Source organism: Loxodonta africana, chromosome 9 (assembly GCF_030014295.1).
Source record: "Loxodonta africana isolate mLoxAfr1 chromosome 9, mLoxAfr1.hap2, whole genome shotgun sequence".
In the NCBI taxonomy this organism is placed as follows: domain Eukaryota; kingdom Metazoa; phylum Chordata; class Mammalia; order Proboscidea; family Elephantidae; genus Loxodonta; species Loxodonta africana.
The window spans coordinates 54,501,716-54,513,839 of NC_087350.1; the positions used below are offsets into that span (position 1 = coordinate 54,501,716).

The window sequence follows — 12,124 nt, forward strand, 5'->3', positions numbered from 1 at the left end:
CCCATCACTTCAGGACATTGTCCAAATTCCCCTAAATGGTATTCAAGGCCCTTTCCTTTCACGCTGTGCTTCATACCCCAATGTGATCTTCCTTTCCACTTCTTCAAGTACATCCCTCGCTCTAGACATGGGCTCTGGAACCTGAATGCCTGGGCTCAAATCCTGGCTGCACAACCTATTGGCTGTGTAACCTTTGGTGAGTTATGTAACATCTCTGGGACTCCATTTCCTTATCTGTAAAATAGGTTTGTACTGAGGATTAAATGAGATAATACACGTAAAGCACTTGGAACAGTGCCTGGCCCATAACAAGTACTCAGTAAGTGTAAACTAATTTTGTTGTTGTTGTTATTGTTGTTGTTATCTGGCCCTTGCTAACCTTGCTAGTGAGATTACCGTATGCACACCCCTTTCTACCCCCTCTCTTTTCTCCAGCCATGGGAACTATTTGCAATTCCCCCACTCTTTCCTACCTTCATATGTGACCTCACTGTGGCATGTTACATGCTCAACGTCTTCCTCTGGGCCTCATCTTTCTACCTTTCATTCTGCCCTTTGACTGGTCCTTGTTGCCCCTCTCATCTGGTACTTGGTAACCTGACTGCAGAGTGCTTCCTTCTTAAATGACTCAGAAATTGACTTGAACACTGGGTATAGGAATTTGTTGCAGGTAGCAGGCTCAGCCCCTGAGGCTGGATGGGACTGAAACCTGCACCCTGTCCAGCAGTCCACTTCGTGACATCTATTTTGTCTATCAGAGGCTTATTTTTGCTGAAAGCCTCCAGCCTGGACCTGTGACGTCAAGGTTTTTTGGTTGCTAAGACTGGATGCAAATTCACCTGTGTGACAGTGGACTGCTGTGACTGGCTTTGACTTCCTTGGTATTGCAGAAACAATATGTCTTTAGAAATTGTCCTCTTACCTGCCCCTCACTACTAATAGTTTTGTGGCTGGGTATTCCAGTTGCTGAATTTGTCTCAAAATATTTTAGCTTGCTTCCCAAAATGGCCCAGCCAACTTTCTCAAGTGCGTCATAAATCTCCAATCCAAATCTCTTGCTCTTATAGATCATCCCGATGCGCTGATCACAACAGCACAGTGTGAACGCTCCGGCGATTAATGTCACTTGCGTGTTTGTAACCCATCCTTCAACTGTGATGATGTCAAGATAAATCACTGTTCAGAACTTGTTGTTCAGCTGAAGCCAGGGACCTTAGTGTAACCCCTCTATCTTATAGGACAGTACCACAAAACACAGGAAGTTAGGTTTCTTTCTCAAGGTCACACAGTCAGAAATGACCTGACTAAATTGGGGCTAGCATCCAGATTTTCTGTTTTTCACTTCAGTATTCTTTCTGTCTCACCAAAAGCCATTTCTCATGAAAATTTTTGTATTTAGAGACAATTTCTGCTCCCTACCATTGCCCCTCATATTTTTTTTTTTCTAGTAGAAAATTTGGAGAATAACAAAGACAAAATGCAGAATATACTCCACTAATCTTCTGTGTGGTATATCTTTTCAGGCTTTCATATTCATATTTTCCATAGATTTATACATACTGAGAGAGACAGTCACTAACAGGCCAATCTGTATAATAGGGAGAACACTTGAAATGTATTTAAGGGTCAGAGATCGTGAAAACTGAGCATGACCTTGGCTAACCCTGGCATTTTAGATGTGAATTCACTCAAAGTATAATCTTACCTTAATAGTACTAAAAAAAAAAAAACAAAACTATACCCCCAAAAAAACCCACTGCGTCGAGTCAATTCCTACTCTTAAAAAAAAAAAAAAAAAAAACCCTTAGCGACCCTATATAGAGAGCTATTTTTGTAGGCTTGCTTCTTTAAGACCATTTTAACGTCTTAATAGAGTGTGTTACTGTAAAGGAACTTTGGAATTTTGAACGGGGTGAATTTCCTCGTCACATTTCCTAAATATCCACGAGGGGGCAGTAAAAGACACATAAAATTTTCAATAGGCCTGATGAGTGCTGAGCAATCAGGCTGCTACACCCTTTTTGTATCTCTTTCAGTCGTCCGGGTGTATAGTTACAGGATAATGGATTTGGTGGCCAACAGCAGGCTTGGATAAAACTGGAGATATCATCAGCTAAATGCAAGTCTTCCTCAAACACAGGCTGACACCAACGCACAAAACGTCATTCAATATGTTGGTCCCATATTGCACTTTCATTTAATTCACATTAGACCAGTAATTCTCAAACAGAGTGCACATCAGAATCACCTGTGGTGCTTTTTCCAAAATACACATGCCTAGGTCTCACTCGAGATCTATCAAATCAGAATTTCTGGGTGTTGGGCCCAGGCTAACAGACTATATTTTGATTCTGGTGCATTACTCCTGGTTAAGAACTGGTACATTAGAGAAACTGGGGAAATGGATCACCCTGGAGTGAAACCTCAGAGGAGAATGAATATGAATTCTGGAAAACCTTTTTCCCTTTTAATAGTAGAAGTGACACAAGAGTCTGGTGCTATGGGAACCACATTCTGAACAGCTATGAAGCTTTCCTGTAGATTGTACTTGTATTTTACCAAGCCAGGAACTCAGACAGAAGATCTGGAGCTGTACAGTCCTGGGAAGCTTAAGGTTCTATGATTATAGTTCTAAGACAGCCATGCTCAGGAGTCAATGTGAGACTAGAGCTCAGATACCAATACTGCCCAATATTTTAAGGCAATATTTTCTATAGTAATCAGGATAAAGAGACTTTTACATTTGTTTTATCGGATGTAAAAATAGCACAGTGAACTTGAGGGAGGGTCAGGAGATCTCAATTCTCATTCTAACCATCCTACCAGCCAGGGCCAAGGCAAGCCACATCAGCTCTCTAAGCCCCGGTTTCTCCATTTGAATTATGAGAGAATTGGACTATGTTGATCTCTGAGGATCCCTCCAGTTCTAAAAATTCAATGATTCTATTTTTTTTTTTTATTAGTATTAATAATCTTGACTTGTATGGTATTTCTCTGGCAAACAGCAGAAGAAATATTCAGTAATGCAGTGAATGACAGAGACTATTGACCATTTAGTTTGATTTATTTAAGGCATATACACTGAATTCAAAGAAGGAAATATTGCTCCCAATAATATATTGAACTGTTAGTATTTTCAGCACAGCAAAATCTTTCCAGAGGGAAGAATTACCCAACAGTGCAAACTTGACATTTTCTACTTCCTGATCTATAACTGCCATTTGTCCAGCATGCTTATATTTACTGTAAGATGCCAAGTGTATGCCTGCTTCGGATGAATATTAAATAACTACATAAACGTCAAGGTCACAGTTACAAGAAAGGCTCAGTTGAGGGCCCTGGAAGGCTTGCATTGATCTCTTGTGAAGTTCCATTCTCGAGTCCTGCTGACAAGGGGGAACAATTGATGTGGACCATTATTAAGGCTTTAAGTGTTTCTCCATTGTTAAAGATCTTTTACAAGCCCAGAGTAACTGATAGTGCCCAAAGAATTGACAAAAGCTTCACTTAGAAATATAGGCTGGTCAAAGAGATAAGCAAAGCACAGAGCGTTGGCGTCCTGGGCTGGGCTTACACAGCAAATGTGCAGGGCTGAGATGAGTCGAATGCAGGGACACCCCACGTCCTCGGGCTGCCAGGGCACTGCTGTGAGTTACTGAGTTAAGAATGGAAGGCCTGTTCGAGGGCTCTGTCATGCCAGAAACTGTAAAGAGAGTAGCTCCCCCTTTCAAATCCACCTTTAAATTTTGTTCAGCTCCTCTCCCTCAGAGAAAACCTCCTTTTCTGCCACTGCAGTTCATCCCTTCTCCAGAGCTGCACCAAGGATCCCATGAGTGCTTGGGGAATCAGGGTGCATGAATTATGCAGACCCGTAGCTCCAGACCGACTGTCTGGACTGGTCAAGTGCCCGAGATAATTATGTAAATGTCCCGGTGACCTGAAGCTGGGAGGAGAGCAAATACTGCAAATGACAGAATCTTGTTGCAAAAAGGTCTCAACAGGCTGGAAGGACTGGCCACATCTACTCAATGAACTTCATCAGGAGTGTAAATTATAAAACTACCATTTCCAGCGCTCTACCTATATATTTGGAATAATGCTTGACCCTGGACAAATTTTAGTTTATTTAATGTTTACAGCCACCCAGTCAGGGTAGGACACTGAGACATGGTAACATAGAGGCAAGTGCAAGGACTTCAGACTGATTTAGATTCTGACCCCAATTCTGCCCCTCAGTTAGTTAGCAAGTCGCTTTATCTCTCACAATTAGCAGAGCTTGGCTTAAGCCTGCCTTTTATGGGATGCCGAGGCCTTTGCATTTATTACCTCGTTTAATCCTCAAATCCTGAGAGCAATCCTGTAGGGTAGGTGCTACTACCACTCCTATTCTACAGATGAGGAAGGCTCATATAACTTATGTAACTTGTCCAAGGTCGTATAGCGTGGAGCAGAGCCAGAATTTGAACCCAGGAAGCCTGACTCTAATACCCACGCTGTTAGCAACTGCTGTCCCCTCTCCATTTCCTGTATTATAAAAAAGAGAACAACCATATCTTCTGTGACTATTAGATGAGATAACTTCTGTAAAGTGCCTCAAATAGTACCTGACGCTCTTAAATGGTACTGATAATTATCATTAGTTAAATGGCTTGCTCGAGGTTATAGCTAGTAAGTGGCAAAGTGGAATTTGAACCCAGATCCTGTGACGGCACTACACTCTCCATCGCCTTTCTGGAGGACAGGATTCAGAACAATTCTATGTTACAGTCTCAGTACTTAGTCCAGTGTTATCTCCATCGAAGATGCTCAGTGAGTGCTCAGATAGACCAGAGTCATTTTGCCACTTATTCACCAAACATTTCCTAAGGTCCTGCTCTGTGTTGGGGGCTCCAGAGAAGAAAATAAAATAATATTAACCATTCTTTTCTTTCCCCCAGGTTCGCATGGTGAAAGATAGTGATCCCTCGTGGAAGCCCACTTTTATCGTAAAACCTGATGGTGGTTGTCAGGGTGATGGAATCTACCTCATTAAAGACCCCAGTGACATCCGCCTGGCAGGGACCCTTCAGAGCAGGCCAGCTGTGGTCCAGGAGTACATCTGCAAACCTCTCCTTATTGATAAGCTGAAGTTTGATATTCGTTTGTATGTCTTACTAAAGTCTTTAGACCCCTTAGAGATTTATATAGCCAAAGATGGACTCTCTAGATTTTGTACTGAGCCATATCAAGAGCCCAACCCCAAAAATCTGCACCACGTCTTTATGCACTTAACCAATTATTCCCTGAATATCCACAGTGGTAACTTCGTCCATTCGGACAGTGCTAACACAGGCAGCAAAAGGACTTTTTCTAGCATTCTTTGTAGGTTGTCTTCTAAAGGTGTTGACATCAAGAAGGTCTGGTCTGATATCATCTCCTTGGTGATTAAGACTGTCATTGCCCTGACTCCAGAGCTCAAAGTTTTCTACCAGTCGGACATCCCAGCAGGGAAGCCGGGGCCTACATGCTTCCAGGTAACCAGAGCCACTTCTGTGTCTGAGTTCCCAACCTTGAATGGGCCTATAGAGGACTCCCTGGTCTCATGTGGGCTGAGGGGCAGAGATGGGATGGCCAGAGGGAAAAAGGGATGGTTGCCAGTGCTGGCATTAAACCTGGGACTAATTCTCAGCTTTGTACTTGCTAGCTGTGTGATTTGGGGCAAGTTAGTTCCCTTTTCTGACCTGTAAAATGAGACTAATAGTGGCTATCTTAAACAATCCTTATAAGAATTAAATAAGATAATGTATATGTTATGGATTGAATTGTGTCCCCCCAAAAAATGTGTGTCAACTTGGTTAGTCCATGACTCCCAGTATTGTGTGATTGTCTACCATTTTGTGATCTGATGTGATTTTCCTGTGTGTTGTAAATCCTGTCTCTATGATGTTAATGAGGTGGGGTTGGAGGCATTTATGTTAATGAGGCAGGACTCAACCTGCAAGATTAGGTTGTGTCTTAAATCAATCTCTTTTGAGATATAAAACAGAGAAGCAAGCAGAGAGACATGGGGACCTCATACCACCAAGAAAGAAGTTCCAGGAGCACAGTGCATCCTTTGGACCAGGGGTCCCTGTGCTGAGAAGCTCCTAGACCAAGGGAAGATTGATGACAAGAACCTTCCCCCAGACCTGAAAGAGAGAGAAAGCCTTCCCCTGGAGCTGGCACCCTGAATTTGCACTTCTAGCCTCCTAGACTGTGAGAGAATAAATTTCCATTTGTTAAAGCCCTCCACTTGTAGTGTTTCTGTTATAGCAGCACTAGATAACTAAGACAATATATAAATCACAGTGCCTATCATTCATTTATTCATTAATTCTTTCATTAATTTTTACCACCTGCCTAGTAGGTGCCAGGCACTGCTTTAGGTACTAGGGAGATAGCATTTAGTAAGTCAGGTCCTTGCTGACTGTTGCATTGAGTCTATTGTGGGAGACAAATAATTTAAAAACCAATTACTATAAAGTGTGATAAGTGCTAGAATAGGAGATGCACTGGGGACTGGGGGTTGTGGGACCATCTTACATTTCCTGGGTGGGGTGGTGGCCAGGGAAGGTTTCCCAGGAGTGACAGTTAAAGTGGAACCTGAAGTAAGAGGAGCGGCTATGTGTGCAGAGGCAAGAGGGAACACGGTGTGTTGAAGGGACTGAAAAAGGTTCAATATGGTTGGAGTATGGGGTTTGAGGCAGAGATGTAGAGGGATAGGAGAGATGAGGTTGGAGAGGTAGGTAAGGGCCAGGTTGTGGAGCACCGGAGGGCCGTGGGGGACCCTGAGAGATTTCAAGCAGGGGACTGATGTATTCAGATTTACATGTTACAGAGAATAAACTCTTTTTAGGGTGGAGTATGGATTGAAGCAAGGATGAAGACAGGGAGGTAACTAATGGGACCATTGCTTTCATACAAGCAAGAGAGGATGCTGGCTCAGATTAGGAAGGTCTTGGTGGAGGTAGAGAGCAGGGGTAGATTTGAGAGCCATTTAGGAGGTAGAATGGCCCGACTTGGTGAGTGGATGGGGCTAGGCTAGAGTGGAGGGATGGCTGCAGTGAGGGAAGGGATGGAATCAGGGATGACTCATACCTGGGTAGATGGATTGAGGTTGTGAGAAGAGGACCAGGCCTGTGAGGGAAGGTTGGGAGTTGGACTTAAACATGTTTGAATTGCCTGTGTGATATTCAAGTGAAGACATTGAGTGGACAGTTGAATATGTGGGTCTGGAGTTGAGGAGAGAGAGGCCTGGGCTGGAGAGAAAGATGGGAACTCATCAGCATTCAGGTAGTTACTGAAGCCATGAGAGGCTGTAGGATGAGAAGAGGCCTGAGAAGATCCCTGTGAGCACCACCATGTAAGTAAGGAACAAGCAAAGGAGGGGGAACCAGCAAGGGAGATGGAGAAAAAGTGACTTCAGACATAGATGATATATCAGGAGAAGAGGTTTCCCAGATGCCAAGGTGCTTGCAGGTGGAGCTACCCCTGTCAAATGCTGCAGAGATGCCAAGTAAGACCAGGGCTTAAACAATCCATTGTATTTTCCACCAAGGAGTTTACTGGGGACCTCAGCGAGAATTATCTTCAGCACATGATAGGGCCAGGGGCCTGATTGTAGTGGACTGAGCAGAGTGTGGGAGTGAAGGAAATGGGGAGTGAGGGTAGAGCATTCTTTCAGGATGTTTGACTGTGAGAGGAAGGAGAGAGTGGTTGTTGGAGCACATGGAATCCAGGCACTCAGTAGGCACAGTTTCCGGCCACCAGATAAATCAAGCATTTATCGGGAGATGATAAGAAAAGGGATTCCTGGAACACTCTCCATCTAATCTTTTAAAATTACTTTGTAGTAGTTGATGTGTATAAAAGAATACATGGGACATTCATGTAAGCTTTGAAGTAGAACAACAAAATTATCATCCTAAACCTACATCCGAAGCAACCTAAGATCTATAATTAGTGTGCTTCTTTCCTGTCCCATTTCCCTACCTACCACCCAGAGGTAACAGGATCCTGAATTTATATTTATCCTTTCTTTGTTTTTTAAAAACTACTGTTATTAAGTACAAACGTATTCCCAAACAACATATTGTTTTGTTTTGCTGTTTTGGGACTTTATAAAAATGCTATTATAAAGTACGTAGTTTTCTGCAACATTTTTTCACTAGTACCTGTAATTTTCAAGGATCCATCCATGTTGACGTGGGTAGTTAGTATTTTTTTCATTTGTACTGCTGTATAGTATTTCGTTGTAAATATGCACAATTTATCAGTTTTCCTGTCTCTGATATTTGGGTTGTTTCCAGTCCTCCTCCATCTAATCTTAACAATAGAGATAATGATGATTTTATCACCACCTCCTGGTATATTGCTCCCTCCAAGTGCTCACTAGTCACCAGCTCCATAGGCTCCCTCTGCCTCGTGCCTGGTCTGTGAGCTGAGAGGGGACCGAAGCGGGGATGTGAAGCCTGTAGCTTAAATCCTTCTTTATACTGTGTTGTTACTGTGATGTGAGAGCTTCATCCATGTTATAAAAATAGGCACTACTTAAGTTTGTTCCTTTTTAGACTTGAGGATCAGAAAGTTTCCTTGGTGTCCGGAATATCAGTTTAAGAAAAGTCTAGGAATATTTTACCCTGGAGGCTGTGGTAGGAAGGTAATGGTAGCATGGAAGAAGAAGGGAGAGGGGAAGGAGCTGGATGGCCCTTCTAGTGGATGAAAAGTTCATCCAGTAGCAGAAAAGAAGGCTGGCTCCTGAGGTGCAGCCCAAAAGCAGGGACGCCTACCCCAGTAGCTGGGCACCAATCAGCAGGATTTCCATGCAGGCTGATAGAGTCATTTGGAGGAGAATTCAGGCCAGCACCAGGAGAGGATGATTGTCATCCAGAGATCTATCTTAAGCCCTTGGACCCCAGGTCTTTGGTTCTCAGGCAGGATGTGCAGCTTAGCCATCAAGTGTTTTAAGGCATTAGAAAGAGTAAGTGGAGAGAACTTAAGAGGCAAGACAAGAGAAAATAGGCCCTGACCTGAGTCACTGAAAGGTTAGAAGAGAGGAGACCATTGCAACGTGGAAGCATCCAGAGGTCATCCTGGGAGACTGTGTGGTTGCATCTGTTTGACAGTGAAAGCTATTCCAGGAGCATCATGTGAACCCAGCATGCATAGCCAAGCCACAGGACCCTGGCTTGGTGAAAGTGGCCGGGTGGAGAACCAGGGTGGTTGTTTTGCTGCTTGCTTTGCTGTGGACAGGCTGCATGGGGCAGCCATAGGGGTGTTACCAGGGACCCAGGCTGCGGGGAACTGGAGAAGGCCAAGGCAGACAAGGAGGGAGCCACTGGTTTGGACAGATCGTGTCTAGCAAATGGAACCACAGCCTTGTGACCATTTTCCATCTCTTGACCACAACTAAATGCTTCCAGGCCTGGGGTCAGGGGAGATGCACAGGACTAGAAGTACAAGCACAATAAGAGCTCTGCCTCTCACCAGCTTTGTGACCTTGGGCAAGTTTCTTCACCACCTTGAGCCTCAGGATCCATATCTGCAAGTCACCTACACTCACTTCCCTAACTGCATTCATAGATGTGTATTTGTAAAGTAACTTAAGTGAAAACACTTTGACAAGATATAAAGTGTTAGATATTTGGAAATGTATTGTTTTAGCATGCATTTCAGATACACAGTGATTGAGAGAAAATATCTTCCTGTTCTACTTGGGGAGTCCCATCATACTTTCTTTATTCTTATGATTTGTTAAAACACTCTTTAGTTTGAGTCTCAAATACCTGAGCTGACCTGGAACCACAAGTCTTAGGGGTAAGGCATGGTTCTGCCATTGACTTGCTCTGTGGTCTTGCATATGCCAATTAACTTCTCTGGGCCTCAGTGGCCTCACTCATTTCACAGGGTTCTGAACCAATTCAAATGTGATAAAGCTTATGAAAGGATTTTGCAAATTGTAATGCTTTGCACGTATATAAAACATGATTTTTTTTTGCCGTGCAGCCACCTTCACTTGTAGCCTGGGCCTGGCCCAAGATTGCATTATTCCAGAACATACCCTATAGCCCCCAAAATTACATTTATCTTGCACATGTGACTGTGACCCCTTTCGAATCATAGCCACAATAACTACTTGGGAAATTGTGATGGCCTAGAGCAGCTGCTGGTGCTGTTCGGACTGTGGACAAGTTTCCTGTAATCTGTTGCCTAGGAACGTGCCTGCCCTGTCATTCCAGCTTGTCCCCTGTCATTACCCAGTCAGCCCTCAGCAATATATTCTCATGTCAGTCTTCTTGATGGCAGCAGTGTGACCCTGGCTTAAATATTAAGGTCCATCTGGGTGTAGATGATTCATGCGGCAGAAATACTCATGCAATGGAAAGGTTTCCAGCTCAGGTTTTGAAAACATTCTTTCCCAATTCCATTATTTGGTCTGTATTTTCCTCCAGCTCCCTAAGTCTAATTTTCTTCTTAGCCCATGGTCCTTTTCCCTTTGAAGTCTGGAGGTGGCCCCTTTCCAATTACTAAAGTGTTTCTCCTATTTCTTTTTGGTTCTTTTTGACCTCCTCCTTATACTTCAGACACCCCAAAGGAAGGAGGCAAAGAAACAGTGTAGTGGTGAAGGGCTTAGGTTTTGTTCTTAGACTCCCTGGGTTTGAGCTAATCCTAGCTCCTCCTTCCTGCAACTCTAGCTGGTGAGCTTGGCAAGTCAATCTTTTTTAGTCTCAGTTTTCTCATCTTCAAATAGAGATAATATTAATATTTACCTCACAGAGTTGTTGTAAGATCAAATAAGAGAAAACAGTGTAGAAAACTTGGTATGGTACCTGGCACATAGTTACCACTTAATGAATGGTAGTTCTTATTATGACATCATTTGTTACCTGTAACAACAGCAGTTTTCCAACTTGTCTGTGAAGAAGTGCCTTGGACTTATAGAAAACCATCAAATATGGACATTTTAAACCTAATTGGAATACCAGCGTTCCAAGGAGCATAGTTTGAAAACCAAGTCCTTAGCCTGGCGTATGTTGCCTCTCCAGACTGGCCCCTTGCCTGGCTTCCCTGTACCCTACCTAAGTCCTCAAGTGCTGCCTAACAAGTCTGATTCCTGTCTCTTGGACTTAACTGGTGCTTTCCCACTTCTGCACTTTTGTTCTCTTCTGTCTTGGCCTAGCATGCTTTCATGGTTTCTCCCATTCTCACTGTTTTTTGAAATTCAATATCTCCCAAGGTGCTACTCAAATCCTGCTTTTTCTGTAAAGCCTTCTCTGACCACTTCTGATATTTAAGCTTTTTTCTTCCTTTGGACTCTAACACATTCCCTGGGCATCCACTGAGACAAGCCCTGGGTTAATTGTGGGACATGTGGTTATGGAAAAGACACAGTCTCTGCTGGTAAGGGGTGAATAGTTTAGTGGGAAAGATGACACATGAAAATTACAGTTGTGTGTCATAAGTGCTGAGAGGGCATACATAGGATGCCAGGAGAGCACAGGAAAGGGAATAATTAACTTTGCCTAACCCAATCAGGGAGGACTTCCCAAGGGAGGAGATGCTTAAGCTGGAGCTTGAGGCACAAAGAGCAATTTGCTAAGCAGAAAAAGGTGAAGGCCACCATACTTTCCTGGTTTTCCTCTTAACTCACTGACTGCTGCTTCTCCACTTCCTCTTCTTGTGACCTGTTGGAAAGCCTCAGAGCGTAGTCCTTGAACATTTCACCTCTTATCTACAGTCACTCCCTGAATGATCTCATCTAGTCCCATGGTTTTAAGTACCAGCTATATGTTAAAAAAGAAAAAAAAAAAAAACAGCTAAAAAAAATTTTTTTTTTTTAATATGTTACTGACTCCTAAGTTTGTATCTCCAATCTTGACCTCTCCCTGAGCTCTAGACTGGTATATCCAACTTCCCATTTTAATTTTTTACCTGGGTATCTAGTGGGCTTGTCACCCTCACATGTCCTAAGTGAAACTCTCGATTTCCCTTCCAAATCTACTCTTTCATGTCTTTTTTGTTTCAGAAAGTGAACACCATTCAATTACTCAGACCAAAAATCTGAGTCATTCCTATTTCTTTCCCTGTCTTTCTTACATGCAATCTA

The 12,124-nt window shown here is 43.2% G+C and overlaps 1 protein-coding gene across 4 annotated transcripts in view; it reads left to right on the plus strand.

Annotated features, from left to right (window-relative positions):
• TTLL11 (tubulin tyrosine ligase like 11) overlaps positions 1-12,124 on the plus strand; it is a 302,560-nt gene that overhangs the window by 100,501 nt on the left and 189,935 nt on the right. For all 4 annotated transcript variants that reach the window (XM_003407494.4, XM_023544971.2, XM_064291493.1 and 1 more), the window contains one exon: positions 4,938-5,513. In XM_003407494.4, coding sequence (XP_003407542.3) covers positions 4,938-5,513 — 576 coding nt within the window. The remainder of the gene's footprint in view (positions 1-4,937; positions 5,514-12,124) is intronic.